General features: G+C 45.1%; 2 protein-coding genes across 4 annotated transcripts in view; one reads left to right on the top strand and one right to left on the bottom strand.

The window, feature by feature from the left end:
- The window catches only part of LOC117346641 (purpurin-like), a 58,009-nt gene extending 44,350 nt beyond the window's left edge, over positions 1 to 13,659 (bottom strand). For both annotated transcript variants that reach the window (XM_033916570.1, XM_033916561.1), the window contains exon 1: positions 13,599 to 13,659. The gene's annotated coding sequence lies outside the window, so the exon portion shown is untranslated. The remainder of the gene's footprint in view (positions 1 to 13,598) is intronic.
- HEMGN (hemogen) overlaps positions 11,042 to 22,517 on the top strand; it is a 62,314-nt gene continuing 50,838 nt past the window's right edge. The window contains exon 1 of one of the 2 annotated variants that reach the window (XM_033916584.1): positions 11,042 to 11,260. In XM_033916584.1, the coding sequence (XP_033772475.1) occupies positions 11,173 to 11,260 (88 nt within the window). In that variant the 5' untranslated portion in view covers positions 11,042 to 11,172. The remainder of the gene's footprint in view (positions 11,261 to 22,517) is intronic. The other variant, XM_033916593.1, reaches the window with a different exon arrangement.

Below are 22,517 nucleotides of genomic sequence, written 5' to 3'. Positions count from 1 at the left end.
GTTTGTGATCCCCTTCTTAATCATTCTCAGCATTCTGTTTGCCTTTTTCGCCACGGGAGCTTAAGGCAGCCATTTCCTGTGAGTGATCTGCATGGGGCAGGAGCGTGGGAAGATCTAGACCACCAGGTAAGGCTTAAGGGGGGGGCCTTACAGGGCTTAAAATAGCTGGGAGAAGCAGGGGTTAGGGGCAGAACCAGCCCGAATATTATTTGCGTTTTTTTAATATTCGCGGGCCGACTCTACCCCTAACCCCCATGGATATGGAGGGAGAAGTGTACTTCCATTGAAAGCGATGGAAGTAAAACCTGGATGTCTCGGTCTGTCCTCCTTTTTCTGGATCCATATGGTAACCCTCTCTCCTTTAAAGTATGCACCTTCTTCTGATCTCCTCTGCTTCCTCAGTTCAGTGATGGAAGCAGTTTTAATGCATGCCATGAGAATGCAGTGAGAGGAGAGCAGCATACTCACTGTCCTCACTATGATTCCTGCTGTCCACCTTTTACACATCAGGCAGCCCAGAAATTGGAAAATTTAAAAGATCTGGGTTGCTGATTCTTTCCTACACAGTAACTAATTTTTACTTTTATGAATATGTGTCTTCCACTGATTGAATTCTTTCAACCTTCTCTTTTACTGCTGGCTTGTTTCGGATCCTTTATTCCTATTGCATTGGACAAGCACCAGGGATTAACAGTAGACATTGAGTGGATAAGAGATAGGAGGTACTGTGTTTCCTCAATCTGTCTTTACCAGGGACTCCAAGAATGCCAAAACTGGGACCACAAAATTTCTCAACTCACACAAAAACATGTCTTCCTCATGTTTTTCCTGTAATGTCGTCATCTGGCAATCTGTGGTACCAGAGACAATTTTAAAATTATCTCCCTAGGCCAAAAACCAAACCCACAACTCACACAGCATATACAGTATCTTCTTCAAGTCTTTCCTGTAATGTCATCTTCCAGTGCAATAGGTAAGACATTCTAGACAAATGGGTAGTGTCCCCATGGCCATGTGCCATCTGCAGAAGGAATCCAGTTTGGAATTTTCTCTGTGCCTCTTCTGTACTTCACTGAGCTCCTTAGCTCCACCTACAGTTTTTCCCTTCTACACACATGCCTGGAGGAGTGTGTTCACTCCTCTCTCCACATTTTATTATTTTATTCAGTATTTTTTGCTCCTTTTTTCTTCGGGATTCTTGTGCTTGGCAATTTTCTTTCACTCTGCCTGAATTGAGAACACACAGACTTCTGTCTATAGCTGACAGGCCAATCCCAGAGAGTATCTGTTAGCCAGCCTGCTTAGTTTCTGTGGAACTCAGGCCCGTTGTTGAAGTTGTCTCACCTACTGTTAAGGAGGGGTCAAGCATAAGCTGATAGGCACCCTTAGGAGGCTCGGTGGTGTCTCGCAGGGTGCCAGCTGCATCTTCTAGCCTCCACCCATTCCGGTGTGCGTCCATCAGTCCGCAGGGGTAGAGGTGCAGTCAGGCATGGGGTCTGACTGGCAGCCTGAAGATCAGCTTTACAGAGCCATTCCCAGCATGAGGCAGTGATTCTCTAATCCAGGTACTATAAGAGAGCTGAGGCAAGCTGCAGCACAGATCCAAAAACAGGTCACAGTGAGTATAGGCTGTTACAGCCTTTCAGATGGATCAGGGGAGAAACATGGAAACATGATGGCAGATAAAGGCCAAATGGCTCATCTAGTCTGCCCATCCTCAAAAACCATTATCTCTTTCTCTCTCCGAGAGATCCCACGTGCTTATCCCAGGCCCTTTTGAATTTAGACACAGTCTCTATCTCCACCACCTCTTTTGGTAGACTGTTCCATGCATCTACCACCCTTTCTAAAAAAAAAAAGTATTTCCTTAGATTACTCCAGAGCTTATCACCTCTTAACTTCATCCTATGCCCTCTCATTGCAGAGTTTCCTTTCAAATTAAAGAGACTCGACTCATGTGCATTTACATTACATAGGTATTTAAATGTCTCTATCATATCTGCCCTCTCCTGCCTTTCTCCAAAGTATACAGATTGAGATCTTTAAGTCTGTCACCATACACCTTATGACGAAGACCACATACCATTTTAGTGGCCTTCCTCTGGACCGACTCCATCCTTTTTATGTCTTTTTAAAGGTGTGGCCTCCAGAATTGTACACAATATTCTAAATGAGGTATCACCAAAATCTAATACAGGGGCTTCAATACCTCCTTTTTCCTACTAGCCATACCTCTCCCTATGCAACCTATCATCCTTCTAGCTTTCGCTGTCACCTTTTCAACCTGTTTGGCCACCTTAAGATCATCATACAATCACACCCAAGTCCCGCTTTTCTGTCGTGCACATAAGCTCTTCACTCCCTAATCTGTACCATTCTCTCAGGTTTTTGCAGCCCAAATGCATGACCTTGCATTTCTTAGCATTAAATTTTAGCTGCCAAATTTCAGACCATTCTTCAAGCTTCGCCAGGTCTTTCTTCATGTTATTCACACCATCCGGCATGCCTACTCTATTGCAGATTTTGGTATCATCTGCAAAGAGGCAAATCTTACCCGACAACCCTTCAGCAATATCGTTTATAAAAATGTTTAAAAGAACAGGCCCACGAACAGAACCTTGAGGCACACTACTGGTAACATCCCTTTCCTCAGAGTGATCTCCATTGATCACCACTCAACCTGTTCTTGACCCAGTCCATCACTTTGGGACCCATCCTGAGAGCACTCAGTTTATTTATTAGACGTCTGTGTGGAGCACTGTCAAAGGCTTTGCTAAAATCTAAATACACCACATCTAGCGCACATCCTCTATCCAATTCTCTGGTCACCTAGTCAAAGAAATTGATCAGATTTGTCTGATAATACCTCCCTCTAGTGAATCCATGTTGCCTCCGGTCCTGTAATCCATAGGATTCCAGAAACTTGACCATTCTGTTTTAAAAGTGTTTCCATTAATTTGCTTACCACAGAAGTCAGACTTATCAGCCTGTAATTCCCTACTTCTTCCTTACTTCCACTTTTGTGAAGCGGGACCACATCCACCCTTCGCCAGTCCTCCGGTACCACTCCTGACTCTAGAGACTCATTGAAAAGGTCAGTCAGCGGAGCTAGCAGAACTTCCCCAAGTTCCTTCAGCACCCTAGGATGTACACCATCAGGCCCCATTGTTTTGTCTACGTTTCAGCATATGGAAAACCTTTCATATGCTGAAAGATTGGAGAGACTAGGCCTCTTTCCCCTGGAAAAGCAGAGGCTTAGAGGGGACATGATAGAGACTTACAAGATCATGAAGGGCATAGAAAAAGTGGAGAATGACAGATTCTTCATAATTTCGACAACTACAAGAATGAGCGGCCATTCAGAAAAATTAAGAGGGGCCAGATTCAGAACCAATGCTAGGAAGTTCTTCTTCACCCAAAGGGTGGTGGACACCTGGAATGCGTTTCTGGAGGGTGTGATAGGTCAGAGTACGGTATTGGGATTCAAGAAAGGATTAGATGATTTCCTGAAGAAAAAGGGATATAGATAGAGGATTACTATATAGGTTCTAGACCTGATGAGCCACCGCGTGAGCGGACTGCTGGGCGTGATAGACCTCTGGTCTGACCCAGCAGAGGCATTGCTTATGTGCTTATGTGTTTATTTAGCTAGCTCCTCAGAACTCAACCCTCTGAAAATCATTCAGGGTTTATTACTTCTCCATCCCTATTCACATTTGTCTTCTGCGGTCCCGCTCCTGGCGCTTCAGCCGTGAACACAGAACAGAAATATCTGTTAAGCAATTTGGCCTTTTCTTTATCAGCTTCTACATATTCCTTCCCTTCACCTTTGAATCTCACAATGCCACTATTGCTCTTCTTCCTATCACTAATATATCTAAAAAATGTCATGTCTCCCCATTTTACCTTGTCAGCTATTTTTTCTTCCATTTGCATCTTTGCTTTCCTGACTACAAGACTAGCCTCTCTTAACTTTTCCAGATATTTTTGCCTGTCTTCCTCTTTCTGCGATCTTTTGTAGTTTATGAAAGCTATCCTCTTATTCCTTACCTTCTAAGCTACTACTTTTGAGAACCAAAGTGGCCTTCGTTTCCTCTTACTTTTACTTACTTGCGTTACAAAAAGGTTTGTCACCCTTACAATCGCTCCTTTCAGTTTTGCCCACTGCATTTCCACTCCTTCCAGACGTTCCCATCCAGACAATAATTCCTTGACGTAAACCCCCATCCGAACAAAATTAGTTTTTTAAAAGTCTAGAACCTTTGCTTTTGAATGAGCCTTCTTTATACCCATCTTAATATTAAACTGTACCATGCAGTGAACACTGGATGCCAGATGATCACCCACTGTAATATTAGAAACACTTTCTCCGTTTGTAAGCACTAAGTCCAGTATGACCCCATCCCGTGTGGGTTCCATTACCAACTGCTGGAACAGTTCTCCTTGTAAAGGATCAGAATCTCCATACTTCTAGAAGACCCTGTAATAGGGATACCCCAATCAACATCCGGCATGTTAAAATCACCTATTAGCAAGACTTTCCCTTTTTTAGATATTCTGAATGTCTAATATTAAATCTCTATCTACTTCTTCTTTCTATGAAGGAGGCCTGTATATCACACCAATGTAAATATATTCACCATTCCCTCTTTCCAAATTGATCCAGAGTGCCTCTTCCTTGCCCTGCAGATCATGCAATTCTGTGGCTTTAATAAGATCTTTACCATATAACGCTACTCCTCCTCCTTTTTTTCCTACCCTGTCTTTGCTGAACAGATTATAGCCTGGTATAACTACATCCCAGTCATGATTCTCTGTGAACCATGTCTCTGTGATCACCACTATATCTAACTCCTCTTCTTCCATCACAGCTTCTAGATCCCGAATCTTGTTTCCCATACTTTGAGCATTAGTATATACTGCTTTCCAGACATTGCCCCATTTTCCCATCCGTGTAGAGGAATTAAATGATTTACTTACCTGAGGGTTTATACTCACCCAGGAGCTTTGATCACCATGCTCCATCACTTCTAGTTTAAAGCCCTCTTTAGTAGATTAGCCAGCCTGCTGGCAAAGACACTTCTTCCCTTCTTTGATAGATGCACACCATCCCTGCTCAGTAGCCCTTGGAAGATCATCACATTGTCTAGGAAGCCAAAATGCTCTTGACGACACCATCCACGTAACCAAGCATTCATCTCCAGGATGCGAGCTTCTCTGCCCTGGCATTTACCCTTGACAGGGAGGATGGATGAGAATATACCACCTGCATACCTGACTGCTTCACCTTCTCTCCCAGAGCCACAAAGTCACTTTTGATACGTTTGCAGGGGTACTTGGCAGTATAATTAGTGCCAATGTGGATGAGCAGCATCAGATAGTCTGAAAAGTGGGGTTTTCAAGGTTTCTGCATGTCCCCCTGTGTTCCTCCACCTGAAAAATTATAAAATCACCATTTTTAAAACTTTGCTAAGTGTGAAAATTATCATAATTTTGGCGTGAATTTCAAAACGGTGGCTATCTTGGATTTTTAGCCATCTTTTTTTCAAAAGCTCCCTGCTTCTCTAAAACTGCAAATTTTGCCTAAAATCTTGGGGTGGAGTCCATAGGCTCTCCTAATGTGAATTCTTGCCAGGATTTCACAAATTAGGCGCATCAGGAGCGTTCTTATGCCACGTGCCGTGTAGTGCAGCCGGGAGGGGCAGCAGCACAAAGCTTAGCCTCTTCCCTAGTCAAGCAGGTAACAAAATACTCAGCTAGCCCAGTGGGGCAGCCTTCTTTATTCTTGGGACTCAGCATGGCTTATAGCTCTGTGCACACAGCTGCGGTCCATCCGCAGCCTCTGAAACATATGGTTAAGTCATCAGAGGTTGACTGTGCACCCCAGGAGCCTGAGACTTTCTTAGAGTTTCTGAAACGGTTGTAAAAAAAAATAAAAAAATAAAAATTTCAAAGCAGCATTCTTCCCCTACACGGTTCCACTCATCCACACCATCTCACAGTGGCGTTGCTTTTCTTGGGCATATTCTTGTCTCAGTCAGCCATTGTTCCTGATCTGCCTGATGCTGGTCTTTATGCTGATGACCAGCTTCCTGACCTCTTATTTCAAGGTGCAGCACTTCTAAGAACAGGGGACCAAGGACTGTATACTAGATCTTCAGATCCTTCGATCCCACAGTTCTGCACTTATTTCAGTTTGCGGCTTTGCCAGATCTTATTTCTGAGTCTATGCAGGAATTGCATTTGATCACTCAGCCGGCTCTGTCCTCTTTTTTTCTCCTGGCTTTGTGGTGTGCGCTCCCAGTCTTCCACCTTTCCCTTGATATGAGCATTGTAATATTAGAGCAATGTGACTATCTGGAATGTGCTCTTATATTAGCGAGGACCGTGTTTTGCTTGTCCCAAAGGCTCTGGATCAGGCTTGAGTGGATTCTTTGGTTACGCAGGTGCCTGATTGTGCCTCTCTACCCAGAGAAAGTGCTGTGGTGCTTACAGATATGCAGGGCCGCCGTGTGGATGTTGTCCTCTGGAGGCTGCTGCTGCTTTGGCTACATCTGTTGTCACACGCACCTATCTGCATCACCTGTGCACCCTAGAGAATGAGGCTGTAGATTCTCTTCCTTAACTTCTTTGGCTGTGTCAGCTTATATGACTGCCGCTTTATATGCCTTATGCCAGTTTTGATGTTTTCCATTTCTGCCTGCAGAATGCTCTGGTTTGGACAATTGTTCTGGGGATTCTACTTCCAAAGGTTTCTTTGGCGAGACTTCCCTTTCAGAGCAGTTGTTGTTTGGAAAGGGCCTTGTCGACCTCATGGATTCTGTGGTGTTCAGTCACTCTGAGACCCTGCCTGATAGCAGGCCCAGACCATCTAGGTGTTCTGGTCGCTCTAATTTTCATGGCTCCAGTCATTCCCATCCATATTCCAGCGCCATGTCTCAGACCAGAGCTCCTGGAAGTGGTACTCCGGCTACAGATGTGCCCAGCCATCTGGATCCCATCCTTCACCCCCTGCAAAGAAGGCACAGAGAGGTGGCAGGCTGTCAGCGTTCCTGCCAGCTTGGGTTTGTATTACATCTGACCTGTAGGTTCTGGACTTTATTTGGTTGGGTTGTAATTGGAATTCGTACAGCCTCTGACCAATTGGTTTGTGGAATCTCCCGCAGGGCACCCTGACAAGGCACTCCAAGTGCAGGCTACTGTACAGTACTTGCTGAATATTCAAGTTCTAGAGCGGGTGCTGCCCAGTCTTTCAGGCTCTGGCAGATATTCCATATGCTATTTTGTGCCACTGATTGACTCAGAAGGCTGGGTGCCTATTCTGGAGCTGCAACACGTACATGAGGCTCTCCAGATTCCATGTTCTTACATGGAAACAGTGCTATCTGTTATAGCAGCGGTGGCCCCAGGAGAGTCCCTTGCCTCTCTGGATTCATGGGGGCATGCTTGCACATTCTGATCTTTCCAGCCCACCGCAGATACTTGCAGTTTCACATCTTGAACAAACATTGCCAGTTTTGGGCTCTGCCCTTTGTACTAGCAATGACTCCTCGTGCCTTCACCAAGATGATGGCAGTCATAGTGGCTTACTTAAGTAATATGGGTCTGCAAGTGCACCTTGTCTTGGTCGATTGGCTAGTCAGAGCTCCCTCATAGGTCGAGGGTCAACATACGGTGGATCAGGTGATCCAGGTGCTAGAGGACCTTGGTTGGATTGTACATTACAGACAGGGTAGTCTCTCACCCAAGCAGTCTTGGAATACCTGGATGTTCTCTTCAACACTGCTGTGGCCTGCATCTGTCTTCCAGGGGTATGCGAACTGATTCTCCGTTCCTGGATTTCTTCCCTTCTCCAGCTCCTTCGACATGGGACTATCTTCAGGTCCTGGTATCCGTGGCTACCATGGGTTCCTTGGGTGAGAGTGCACATTCATCTTTCCAGCTTGACTTACTCTCTCGCTGGGCTCCAGACTATGATGAGTTACAGACCAGTCTTCTCTGGACTCTGGAGGCTTGGGCCAACTTTATTGGTGGCTTCTCACACAATCACTATGCAAGGACATACCACTGCATATCACCTCCTGGGTACTTACAGATTCCAGCCTTTGGGGCTGGGGAGTCCACTGCACTCAGCATCCCATTCAGGGGTATTGGACATACTCTCAGTGGAAATGGTTGCCCAATCGGTTGACTCTAATGCATTAGCTGAAGGCTCTGGAGGGCCAAGCGGTCAGAGTCTTCTCTGACAGTGCAACTGCAGTAGCCTATGTCAATTGCCAGGGAGGTGCCAACAGCAATTCCCTTACTCTGGTGTCCACTGTGCACAGGGAAAAGAAAACCAATTGCTAGTTACAGTAGCTCGATATGCTGGCATACTCCTCTGTGTTGTTCTCTCAGCACACTCTAAGTAATTCTCATGGCCAACATTCAAAATGGATATGAATGTTTAGTATCTGGAAGTTGCCACTGATTTTCAATGGCATTATCTGAACTTTTGCTAGTAATCATTACAGACGTTCCCTGTGTTGTGGAGTTATATGAGAGCAGAGCTAAAATGGAGCCAGAAACTATCCAATTAGCAGCAATATTCAGTCTGCTAACTGAATAACTATCCACATTAAGTAAAGAAACATAGAAACATGACAGCAGATAAAGACCAAATGGCACATCTTGTCTGCCCATCCTCAGTAACTATTTCACTGCCCTAAAGTGATGAGTTCATTTAATATTATCCTTTCCCTTTCCTATGGGCCTCCATCATAGTCAGAACAAAGGACTGATATGCTGGTATCCATGACCTTTTGTTCACAGCTACCTAGGAAACTTCCCCAAGTTTATATGTTCAAAGATACCTAGCCTAATCACTGAAGCACATCCTTCAGCCAGCAGACTGTACACCAGGACCCGCTCTGCAACCCTGGGCCCAATTTAGGTCTTATCACACTCAAGCCTGTTAATGCAGAAAGAGGCCTGACTCAGAGACTACACCACAGATCTGCAGGCAGTAGACAGACCTGCACTGAGTGAGCCCTTGTCTATCTATGCTACTACTACTATTAATTATTTCTCTGATTCTGGAGACTGTGGTTCCGCTGTCATATGAAGTGGTATTATGTGGGACGTTGTTATCTCCTACATCTCCAGTAGACAGGCATGAAAACAGGTTATTGAGTATAATGACTGGGGTAGCCATCCAAATGATTACGAAAAACTGGAAGAATTGTGACCGCTTAAATTTCACTTTTGGGGGGAATTCGATATGCTTGTGTTATTGTTACGAGAAAATGATGTCTGAACAAAGGGGTTTAATCTGACGTGGGGGTCCATTGACCAATCTTATTGATTCTAATTGAATGGTTTTTCCCTTTACTTTTGGTTATACTTTTTACATCCAGGGAAGGGAGTGGGAGGGAGAAGGATAATGTATAAGGACTGGTTTATTTATGAGTTGTTAGTACTAGTGTATGGGTATCTTGAATATATAGAAATCAGGGGGGAGGGAGGTGAAAATTATTCTTATGGATATAAGTGCTGTTTTTTCAGGCAACTTGTTATGCAATTTTTGTATGCACTGTTTTTAGAATGAAAAATCAATAAAGATATATATATATATATATATATATTTAAAAAATAATTAATTATTTCTAGAACGCTGCCAGAAGAACACAATGTTGTACAGTCACAAAGGAGAAAGTCCCTGCTCGAATGAGCTTACAATCTAAAAAATCAAGACAGACAAACAGGATGCCAGGGTAAGGGTTACAGTTAAAGGGGATGGTTAAACTGCTGGCTAGGGTGGTGAACAGAGGGCAGAGAGGAGTAGGGTTATGAGTTGAAGGCTGTCTTAAAAAGGTACGCTTTCAGCCTTCTTTTGAACAAGGGAAGAGGCGTGGCAGATGGACTCAGGTAGTTTATTCCAGGTATATGAGCCACCGGGCTGAAAGGAATGAAGTGTGAAATTGGAAGTGGAGGAGAAGGGTACAGATAAGAGCAATTTGTCTGATGAACAGAGTTCTCGGGGAGGTGTATTAGGAGAGACAAGAGAGGAGAGATACTGAGGGGTTATAGAATGAACACTATCTTTCATATAACAGTTTTAGAGGATTTAGAAATGTTCATTTCTTTGATGCTCTCAAGCTCTGCGGATCTGTGAAGTGTGCTGTGCCGGGAGTTGTATTAAGAACTGCACTAAAATATGACTGTTTGCTATCAGGCCCCTTCAGAGACTTTTCTATCTCTTAAATTTGTTTTATTTTTAATCTTCTATCATTCTTTCTATTTCTTTGATTTTTAATCTTGGAAATGTATATATGTTGTTATTACAGATTTTTAGTTTATCAGGTACTTTAGCTAGATTGTGAGCCTTCGGGACAGATAGGGTCATTTTTCTCAAGTACCTAATTTCATTTTAGTTTGATACTTTGTAAACCGCTTAGGTCAGTAAAATGCAGGTGCGGTATATCAAATCTTAAATAAACATAAACATATCTTATCTATCTTGTAAGACTTTCTGAGGAAAGCCCATTTCACTGTATGGTGCATAGAGCAGCAGCTCCTTGAAGAAACAGCACTGCCAAGATGGACACTGCATCCTTCATTTTTTGCTAACCTAATAGAAGTAGTCAAGAATGTCTCTATGGAGGCAAAATCACTCCTTACTACCCTGTACATGTCTGTGGATGGTGTTTTCAGTGCTTTGACTTGGAGTGCGAAAAATATATAGGGTTTGGAAAGAATTCAATGAGCCATGCTCTGCAAATTTGACCCACTTGTTTTTTCCAGCAAGCTCTATATGACCCATAAATGCAGATTACTCTTTGAGAGAACAGTATAGACATTTTATTATATATAATTCATTTATTTATAGCCTTAATTTATGAAGGCATATTATTGTTGATATGCTCCCTATGCCATAAATTTGCACAGGCATACCTTTCTAGTTTGATAAGAAAAAAGCATATCACCCTACCACAGTGGTCAAACTAGATAAGGCTGTATGGGTGTGCGAACTAGATGTATGGTGGCTTTTTTTTTTTTTCTTAAGCCACTCCTTATGCAGAATGCAACCGCAGTTCCTTCTTGATATTTCTCTACTAAAAAGGTATGCCGTTTTACTGAAGGAAAAGAACACAAGCAACAAATAGACAGAATCTATAAGCCATTTTCCCAAACATGACTGATCTCGAGAAGGACCATCCATACTCTGATTTCACTCAGCGCCCGGCAGCAGGGGAGGAGAGCGAAGAGCACCAGATTCCAGGTAAAACTAGTGAGGGGAGAAATTTTCAGATGCTGTGACTTTTGCAACATGTAACTGCTAGATGAACTCCAAGCTGCACTGCTCAATGATATTATTAATGCATATCTGCTGAGGTTAGCTCCTAAACCTGCAGCATCTGTGTAGGCACAAGCCCTGGGTTTAGTGAGATTCTTCTTGTATTGTACCGATAGGGAAACAATTACATTACATTACATTGGCGTCTTCTATCCCGCCAAAACCTTTCAGTTCTAGGCGGTTTACAAAAAAATTGGCCTGGGCATTCCCAGGGAGATTACAAGGTTGATAGCTGGAAAATGCATTAGGATCTGGGGAGTCAGGAAGGTCTAGTTAGATCAATTGACAAAACAACCTGCCAAACCCATTAGGCAAGCAGTGTGATCTGTGTTTGATACTGTAATAAAGAGTAAATAAAGAGAAATCCGTTCAGTGCAAAAAAAATGGCAAGCTTGTATTAATTTTGACATGGCAGGTGCATTTGGGCAGATTAGGCTGAGAATCCTATACAAGTGATTCTTCTTTCACATTCAGTGTTGGCCTTCAGATTAACTTTATTAGTGAACCAAGAAACATTAAGGTTGTGGTGTATATTTTGTATTCTTCTTAATTACGCAATAGGCAGCTGTTTGTCTATGTGAGCAAGACATTTCCTATATCCTCTCTGTGCTCTTGCTTGAGTGTGTTCACTTGTGTTGATGTTATGCCATATTGTTGTTTTCAGAATCATCGATGTATTAAACATACTGTATAATAAAATAACAAAAATCAGAATACACACCTTTGTATTCAGTGTTGTTAATACTTTTCTTTACAATTTGAATTTATACTTGAGAGGAAATAAGTTGGTACTAGAAATAAGTGGTCCTTTTTATCGGTGCTTTTTCAGGATCCAGCGTAAGTTTAGTGTGACAATGATAATACACGTCTAGGGTGGGAGGGAAGATATTTTTAATTTTGTGTGCAAATTTTTGGATAAGTAGAAGGGTGGGGATGATATATGTATTTGTCATGGAATATAATTCTGATTGAATTTAAGTGCTGTTAAAGTATAAGATGACTGTATAATATGTTGCACTTATTTTTGGCTTTAAAATGAATAAAGATTTAGTGTGACATTCTATCAAGTATACAACATAGAATAAAACCATCACTAACCCCCTTTTATAAAGCTGAGTTAGGGTTTTTTTTATTTAAGGCCGGGGCGGTAAAAGCTGTGGCGCTCATAAGAATTCTATGAACGTCGGAGCTTTTACCGCTGTGGCTGGCGTTAAAAATCCCTATCGTGACTTCTTAAAAGGGGTGGGGGGGGTAAACTTTTTTTCAACTTCTAGATGCAGATTCTCAGGTCTCCTCATGGTTGTGCCATGTTACAGTTTCTCTTTCATGTCACCTTAATTACTTAGACTACTTTCAAACCCAAAATGCACATAACAATAACAATATTTAGTCTGCCGGTGAAAAATGTCACAACATTAAATCAGATGTAATTACTGGGCTGGGTCTCTGAGGATTACTCTTTCATTGTTAGACATTTAAAAAGGTGATAATTTAAACAGTACATAAATTGGCCAGCAATAGTTTTAAAAACATTTACATATCCCTTTCCATATTTTCACTTCTATGGTTCCCCCACTGGTAAACGTTCTGCAACTCCTACACTTTTAGACTAATTGGAATGTTTCAATCCCATAATGGGGAAGTCTTAGTTTGAAGTGGTAATGCAGTCTTAAATGGATGCTGTGGAGCATCATTCCTGGCAGCCAGGGATTTTACCTTTGATAGCTCCACCCCTATACTCTTTGAGAGCCAGTACTGATATGTTTGTGAGCCAGTCAGCCAGCAGGGGTCATTGCTTAACCAAATGACAAAAGAAACCAGAAACAAGGCTACAAATTTCTGCATTATAGCAGGTAAAATCATGACCTGGATTAGTCTGTTCCACGTGGTGCCAGGTTAGGATAAGCAGCATAGAATCTGTTTTGCAACTTGGGATCGAGCTAGGTGCTTGGGACCTGGGTTGACCACTGTTGGAAACAGGATACTGGGCTTGATGGACCTTCGGTCTGTCCCAGTACGGCAGTTCTTATGTTCTTATGTAATGTTAATTGCCTGAATTCTGTTCATAATTACAGTAACTTTGATATTAAATTTGGACTTTTATCAGTAAGTGACACTTTGTCTGTTCTTTCAGTTTGCACTTCGCCCTCCAAATCCACAGGTTTAAGGCCCGCAAATTCGGTTATTCGCAATTTTTTGCCCCGGACCTCCCCTTAGTTTATAAAGGCTGAATCACTGCATTCCGGACCTCCCAAGATCTTACCTGGTGGTCTAATGGTTACGCGGGGCAGGAGCGATCTTCATACGCTCCTGCCCCGTGCAGAGCCGTCATCAAAACTGGCTGCCGTGAGTTCCTGTGGTCTCACGAGACTACAACGGGAACTCACGGCAGCCATTTTTTATGACAGCTCTGCGCAGGGCAGGAGCGTAGGAAGATCTCTCCTGCCCTGCGTCATCACTAGACCACCAGGTAATGTCTGACGAGGTCCAGGATGCAGGAGGGAGGCGGAGGTGGATCAGAGTCAGCCCTAAAAGTTATCCGTGATTGTCCATATTCGCCGGCCGGCTCTGCCCCTAACCCTTGCAGATTCAGAGGGAGAAATGTAGTTATTATTCTTTGAATTTAGTTCATATCTTTTCAGAGGAACTAAAAGTGCGTTATATTCAGATATGATAGGTATTTCTTTGTCCCCAGAGGTATTACAATCTGAGGTAATGGAGAATTAAAGGTACCCCAAGGACATCTAGTAGGCGCCTCTTCTTTATCGGGTCCTTGGGCCCAGATTCTATAAATGGCACTTAAAATTAGGTAAAGACTCGACACATACATGTTTCGTCCAAATTGGCCAAAACACATACATGTTGAGTCTTTATTTGAATGAATAAAGTATTACAGCACCCTGCCTTTGCTGTCCTTTTTGGTTTCTCCTGTGTAAGGGTACAGTGCGATTTGAAATTAAGTGTCTAGGTCGGCCGCCTAACCAATCTAGGTGCCTAATTTAATTATTCAATTAGGCTTAATCGGTGCCAATAATTGAACAACACCATTAAAAATCAATTAAAATCAATTTTAAAAAATAATTAGAAATGGTAGATGCCTACACTGAAGGTCTACTAGAAAGTAGGTGTGGTTAGGGGGCGGATGCTAGGCAGATTTTGGGAGTGGCTTGACTTAGACGCAGGTACCATTTAGGCCAAGGGTGGGCAAACCTTTTGACTCGTGGGCCACAATGGGTTCTTAAATTTGACAGAGGAGCCGGACCAAGAGCAGATGGATGAAGTAGTGCTGCCCGATTCAGAGAAAAATATTTTGATTCATAGAAACATAGAACATGACGGCAGAAAAGGGCCATGGCCCATCTAGTTTGCCCACACTAATGGCCCACCCCCTAACTACCTCCATGAAGAGATCCCACATGCCAATTCCATCTTTTTTAAAAATCTGGCACGCTGCTGGCCTCAATTACCTGTTGTGGAAGATTATTCCAGCGATCAACCACCCTGTCGGTGAAGAAATATTTTCTGGTGTCGCCAAGAAATTTCCCACCCCTGATTTTCAATGGATGCCCTCTTGTTGCCGTGGGTTCTTTAAGGAAAAAGAGATCCTCTTCCACCTCGATACGGCCTGTGACATATTTGAACGTCTCGATCATGTCTCCCCTCTCTCTGCGTTCCTCGAGTGAGTACAGCTGCAACTTACCCAGTCGTTCCTCATATGGGAGATCCTTGAGACCTGAGACCATCCTGGTGGCCATTCGCTGAACAGACTCAACTCTCCACACATCTTTTTGATAATGCGGCCTCCAGAATTGTACACAGTATTCCAGATGGGGGTCTCACCATGGATCTGTACAACGGCATTATGACCTCGGGCTTACGGCTGACGAAACTTCTGCAGATACAATCTATGATTTGTCTAGCCTTGGATGAAGCTTTCTCCACTTGATTGGCAGTCTTCATGTCTTCGCTAATGATCACCCCTAAGTCACGTTCTGCTACAGTCCTTGCTAGGATCTCACCATTTAGGGTGTAAGTCCTGCATGGATTTTGCCGCCAAGGTGCATGAAGCTTAGTTGCCAAGTCTTTGACAAATGCTCCAGCAGGAGTAGGTCCTGCGTCATACTGTTGGGCATTGAGCTTTTGTCAGGCACTGTGCTTTCATCTGTTGTGCGGTTGCCTACTAAGTTACATAGTTTGGCGTCATCGGCGAATAGTGTAATTTTACCTCGAAGCCCCTCAGCCAAGTCTCTTACGAAGATGTTAAATAGGATCGGGCCCAAGACCGAGCCCTGCGGCACTCCGCTGATCACTTCCATCGTATCGGAGAGGGTACCGTTTACCACTACCCTCTGAAGTCTACCTCTAAGCCAGTCCCTAACCCATGCGGTTAATGTTTCACCCAGTCCCATCAAACCCATCTTGATCAATAACCTGCGGTGTGGGACGCTATCAAACACTTTGCTGAAGTCCAAGTACATGACGTCCAGGGACTCCCCTATATCCAACTTTCTTGTTACCCAGTCAAAGAAGCTGATCAGATTTGATTGGCAGGACCTTCCCTTCGTAAAACCATGTTGATGGGGATCTCGTAGATTCACCTCATTCAGGATCGAATCCAATTGGCGTTTGATTAGTGTTTCCATAAGTTTACTCACTATCGATGTGAGACTCACCGGTCTATAATTCTCAGCCTCCGTCCTGCATCCCTTTTTGTGGAGTGGAATGATGTTAGCTATTTTCCATTCCAACGGGACTCTTCTTGTACTTAGGGAAAGATTGAAGAGCGCGGATAATGGTTCCACCAGGATGGTCTCCCTGGGGTGTAGTTTGTCCGGTCCCTTAGCTTTGTTCACCTTGAGTCTTGATAGCTCCTCGTAGACCCTGCTGGGCGTAAACTCGAAATTTCAAAATGGGTCATCCGAGTTTTCCCTCATTGGCAGCTGAGGGCCAGATCCCAGCGCCTCGCAAGTGAAAACTGAGCAGAAGTATTCATTTAAAAGTTTGGCTTTGTCAGAGTCCGATTCTACATAGTTCTCGTCGGGTTTCCTAAGGCGTACTATCCCATCTGTGTTTCTTTTTCTGTCATTAATATACCGGAAGAAGGATTTATCGCCCTTCTTGATGTTCTTCGCAAGGTTCTCCTCCATTCGGAGTTTGGCCTCCCTGACTGCCGTTTTGACCGCTTTTGACTTTGCTAGATAGTCTTCCTTGAATTCTCGCTTCCCTGGTTGTTTGTAGAGGATGAACGCTCTTTTCTTCTTTTTTATGAGGTCTGAGATCTCCGCAGAGAACCACTGTGGTCTATTGTTTCTTCACCGTTTACTTACTGATTTGACGTAGCGGTTGGTTGCTTCGTGTAAGGTTGATTTCAGAGTTGACCATATTACCTCTACATTATCTGTTTCAGCATAGTTTTGCAGTGCCCGATGGACGAAATCTCCCATGCTTTCGACGTTTGTGCCCTTAAAGTTGAGGACCTTGGTTAATGTGCTTGACTTAGTGAAACCTTTCCTGATATACCATATCATGTTGTGGTCACTGGAGGCCAACATATCGCCTACCGAGACCTCTGTGACACTTTCTCCGTTGGTGAGTATTAGGTCTAGTATCTCCCGATCCCTAGTGGGCTCTAATACCATTTGTCTGAGTCTTGCTCCCTTTATAGAGGTTAATAGCTTCCTGCTGCTGCTGGTCGTAGCAGAAAGATTGTTCCAATCCACATCAGGCATATTGAAGTCTCTTAACAATACTGTGTCTCCACGCAAAGTGATATTCTCAATGTCTTCGACTAATTCTATATCCATGTCTTCCTGTTGTCTTGGAGGTCTGTATACTACACCAAGATACAGGCATTTGTCCTTCCCCCTAGCCAAATTCACCCAGAGGGATTCCCCGGTGTACTTGACATCTGCAATTTTGGTACCCTCTAGTGCAGGGGTGTCAAAGTCCCTCCTCGAGGGCCGGAATCCAGTCGGGTTTTCTGGATTTCCCCAATGAATATGCATTGAAAGCAGTGCATGCAAATAGATCTCATGCAGATTCATTGGGGAAATCCTGAAAACCCGACTGGATTCTGGCCCTCGAGGACCGACTTTGACACCTGTGCTCTAGTGTATAGTGCTACCCCTCCTCCCATTTTGCCCTCTCTGTCCCGCCGAAGTAAGTTGTATCCCGGTATAGCCAAATCCCACCCATGGAAGTCCGTGAACCAAGTCTTGGATATTGCCACCACATCTAGGTCGGCGTTCCTCATTTCCATTTCTAATTGCAGAATCTTATTGCCCAAACAGTGGGCATTAACGTGCATAGCCCTCCATACATAGCCCTCCTCACCGTGTTGAATCGATTTTTCGATTCGATTCGATTCACTGTTAATGACACAGCTTTTTAAGTTTAAACAAAGTACAACAATAAATTTCACAAAGTACTTAAAAAAAAATCACATTTTTCCATTAAAGCAGTTTTGGAGACATTTGCTTGAACAGTCTTTTTTCCCAGTCCATAAGCAAGCAATATCAAAAAGATTTCCTTAATTATCTACTCAAACATTTTAGCTATTTACTTTCGTTCTACCTAGACTATTATTCAGTAGAAAAATGTAGTTTGTTCAATCAAGCAGAACATTCACTCATAGAAGTCCAATGTCCAGACAGGATTTGATTGAACAAACTACATTTTTTCTACTGAATAATAGTTTAGGTATAATGAATAGCAAAAATATTAAAACCACACAGAAAAGCATTAAAAGTCAATAGGATTTCCGAGTGGGAACAACCTGATGTCTCAGCACATAAGGAAAAGACCATGTAATAATGTTTATAAGATAAATCATATAAATGATTATACTGAAGCAGGGTGTCCTCAGCGTGAGAGGTAAGCGAGGGGAGAGAATTCTCCAGCGCTTTACACAATAAGGCACAGGTTAATTGCCCTCTGCCTGCACACCATCATAGGACACCTCACATGTGCTCAAATTAATCAATGTGATAAATTAAACAGTGATATACAATTGGTCAATCACAAGAGTGCAAGATCAAACAGGTTGTTCCCACTCAGAGAACCTATTGACTTTTACTGCTTTTCTGTGTGAATAGATAATTAAGCAAATTTCTGATAGCCTACAGAAATGATTCTGAGCTTCCATCCCCAGCCCCCAAGACTCACCAGCCCCCTGCCGATTCCCAGCTTCCATCCCCAGACCCTAAGACTCACCAGCCCCCCTGCTGATTCCCAGCTTCCATCCCCAGCCCCCAAGACTCACAAGCCTCCCTGCCAATTTCAGCTTTCATTCCCAGCCCCCAAGACTCACCAGCCCCCCTGCCGATTTCAGCTTCCATCCCCAGCCCCCCTGCCAATTCCCAACTTCCATACCCAGCCCCCATGACTCACCAGCCCCCCTGACGATTCCCAGATTCCATCCCTAGTCCCCAAGACTCATCAACCCCCTGCCAATTCCCAGCTTCCATCCCCAGCCCCCAAGACTCACCAGCCCCCCTGCCAATTCCCAGCTTCCATCCCCAGCCCCCAAGACTCACCAGCCACCCTGCCAATTTCCAGCTTCCATCCCCAGCCCCTAAGACTCACCAGCCCCCCTGCCGATTTCAGCTTCCATCCCCAGCCACCCTGCCGATTCCAAGCTTCCATTCCCAGCCCCCAAGACTCACCAGTCCCCCCTGCAGTATTCAGCTTCCATCCCCAGCCCCCAAGACTCAGTAGCCCCCCTGCGAATTCCCAGCTTCCATCCCCAGCCCCCAAGACTCAGTAGCCCCCCTGCGAATTCCCAGCTTCCATCCCCAGCCCCAAAGATTCACCAGCCCCCCTGCCGATTCCCAGCTTCCATCTCCAGTCCCCAAGACTCACCAGCCCCCATTCTGATTCTCAGCTTCCATCCCCAGCCCCCCTGCCAATTCCCAGCTTCCATCCCCAGCCCCTAAGACTCACCAGCCCCTATGCTGATTCTCAGCTTCCATACCCAGCCCCCAAGACTCACCAGCCCCCTGCCAATATCAGCTTCCATCCCCAGCCCCCCTGCCAATTCCCAGCTTCCATCCCCAGCCCCTAAGACTCACCAGCCCCCATGCTGATTCTCAGCTTCCATACCCAGCCCCCAAGACTCACCAGCTCCCTGCCGATTTCAGCTTCCTTACCCAGTCCCCCTGCCAATTTCAGCTTCCATCCCCAGCCCCCATGACTAAGGTGACCATACGTCCCGTTTTGAACGGGACAGTCCCGTTTTCGGATCCCCTGCCCGTTGTCCCCACACACAGCTTCGGGACGCCCAAAATGCCCCATTTTCAGAGACAGCGTCCAGAAGATGTGCGCGGGGACAACGGGACAGGCGATCGCTTCCTGTCCCTCCCCTGCCGCACCAAAAAAACAAACAAACCCAAAAGCCTCCCTCCAGGCCCGATTTAGGTCCACCACCGCTGCTCCTCTGCTGCAAACTGCTGGAACCCGGAAGCCTTCTTTCCGACATCAATTCTGACGTCAGAGAGGACGTTCCAGGCCAGCCAATCGCTGCCTGGCTGGCCCGTAACATCCTCTCCGACGTCAGAATTGACGTCGGAAAGAAGGCTTCCGGGTTCCAGCAGTTTGCAGCAGAGGAGCAGCGGCGGTGGACCCTTTTGTTTTCCGCGGTAGGGGGGGAGGAGGTAGGCAGGCAGGCTGGCTGGCTGGCTGGCTCTGGGGGAGGGAGGTAGGTAGGCAGGTTTTGGGGAGGGAGGCAGGCAGGCAGGCTGGCTGGCTTTGGGGGAGGGAGGGAGGTAGGCAGGCTTTGGGGGAGGCAGGCAGGCTGGCTAGCTCTGGGGGAGGGAGGGAGGTAGGCAGGCAGGCTTTTGGGGAGATAGGCAGGCAGGCAGGCTCTGGGGGAGGCAGGTAGGCTGGCTGGCTTTGGGGTAGGTAGACAGGCAGACTGGCTTTGGGGAAGGCTGGCTTTGGGGAGGTAGGCCGGTAGGCTTTTTGGGAGAGGGTGGGACAAAGGCTGGAAGCAGTGAGGGGACATAGGAAGGAGGGATGAAGGAAGGAGAGAAAACCGCAGAGAAGGGGGGGGGTTGTAAGTAGAAGAAAGCTAGAGAGATAAAGGCCTGGACCAAAGGGGAAAGACAGGAGGCAGAAGCAGGACTTTGGAAGATGCAGACAGAGGGGGAGAGCCCCTGAGGAAGAGCAGAGAGAGGCAAGATCATAACAGAGGAGGGAGAGAGAGAAAGGGAGACCTGGAACAAAGGTACAAAGGAGAACTGAGACTGGATCTGGGGGCACTACGGACATAGGAAGGAGGCACTGGGAGCACTAAGGACATAGAAAGGAGGTGCTGGGGACACTAAGGACATAGGAAGTTACTGGGGGCACTAAGGACATAGGAAGGAAGGAGGGAGGGAATAGAAAGGGACAATTGTTGGGCCTGAGTGCAGAAAGAAATGAAAGATAGGATTCACAGTCAGAGGGAAATGCAACCAGATACTCATGAAATCACCAAACAGCAAAGGTAGGAAAAATGATTTTATTTTCAATTTAGTGATAAAAATGTGTCAGTTTTGAGAATTTATATCTGCTGTCTATATTTTGCACTATATTTGTCTATTTTTCTATAGTTACTGAGGTGACATCATTGAAAACCCCCCAAATATAAATAATTAACATTTTCTCTGCGTATAGGGTGCTTTGAGGTTTTTTAAAAATTTTATAGTTACCATTATGAAATAATAAGATATTGTGTGTACATGAAAAATGAATGGAAGAAATTAGGGGCAGGGCTAGGGCGGGATTGGGGTGGGGCTAGGGTGGGATTGGGGTGGGGCAAGGGCTAGGGCGGGATTGGAGGCGGGACTGAATATTAATAGATGTCCCGTTTTGATGAAAAAAATAAATGGTCACGTTACCCAAGACTCACCAGCCCCCCTGCCGATTTCAGCTTCCATCCCCAGCCCCCAGGACTCACCAGCCCCCCTGCCGATTTCAGCCCCCAAGACTCACCAGCCCCCCTGCCAATTTCAGCTTCCATCCCCAGCCCCCAGGACTCACCAGCCCCCCTGCCGATTTCAGCCCCCAAGACTCACCAGCCCCCCTGCCAATTTCAGCTTCCATCCCCAGCCCCCAAGACTCACCAGCCCCCTGACGTTTCCCAGATTCCATCCCCAGCCCCCAAAACTCACCAGCCCCCCTGCCGATTTCCAGCTTCCATCCCCAGCCCCCAAGACTCACCAGCCCCCTGCCGATTTCAGCCTCCAAGACTCACCAGCCCCCCTGCCGATTTCAGCCCCCCTGCCAATGTATTTACTTACTGCCTGAACTGGATATTAAATCGCGGGGAAAGAGCCAGCCAAAACTAATATTTGTTGCTGCCAAGTGTCGAGGTCTGCTGCACGAGGTCCACTCGCTTGCTGCTTGACTCTCCCACTCCTTTCGTTTCTTCCGATATAACTTTCGGTTTCACAAAACCGGAAGTTACATTAGATGGGAAGAGTCTGGCGGCTGGCGGCATGAAATAGCCCGAACTCGTCTTGTGGCTGAATCGGTGAGTCCAGTTTTTAATATAAACTGATTTGAATCGGTGAACCGATTCGAATCGTGAATCGGGCAGCACTAGGATGGAGTGTTTGTGCGAACTAATATAAATTAAATGTAAACGTAGCCTCCCGTTCTTGTGGTGATTTCTTGCTAGCCTAGTTAGCATGCTTCGTGGCAAAGTGACGGCTGATATTGTATTCTTTGAAAACCACAACAGTTTCCTGGCATATCAGACATACAGCAATTGATTGGACTTCGATGAAAACATATTTTGCTGTCCACTCCCTCTTAAACACTCGTCATTCACTATCCACTTTTCTTTTCTTTGGTCCGCTCATGTTTACTATGGGGCTCAAAACACAAATCAAAAACGTGGAGTTCATTAATACATCACACCTCAACAAAGGTTAATGTGCCATCTATTGGGAAAACACAGGCATTGCAGAAAAAATGCAAAGCAAATATACATGATCAATGTCCCTTCCTCTCCTTCACCCCAATTTTTCCTCCTTCCTTTCGCTCCCCCACATGTGCAGCATCTTTCTTCCCCTCCCCTCTCACTTTGTGCTTTCCCTCTGCAGCATCTTTCTATCCCTCCATCCCTCCCATCCCCCTGTGCAGCAGAACCTTTGCACAGCTTCTATCTTTCCCTCCTGCCCTCCCTCCCATCCCTCGT

Source organism: Geotrypetes seraphini, chromosome 1 (assembly GCF_902459505.1).
Source record: "Geotrypetes seraphini chromosome 1, aGeoSer1.1, whole genome shotgun sequence".
Classification (NCBI taxonomy): domain Eukaryota; kingdom Metazoa; phylum Chordata; class Amphibia; order Gymnophiona; family Dermophiidae; genus Geotrypetes; species Geotrypetes seraphini.
This window is presented reverse-complemented; position numbering and strand designations above follow the sequence as displayed.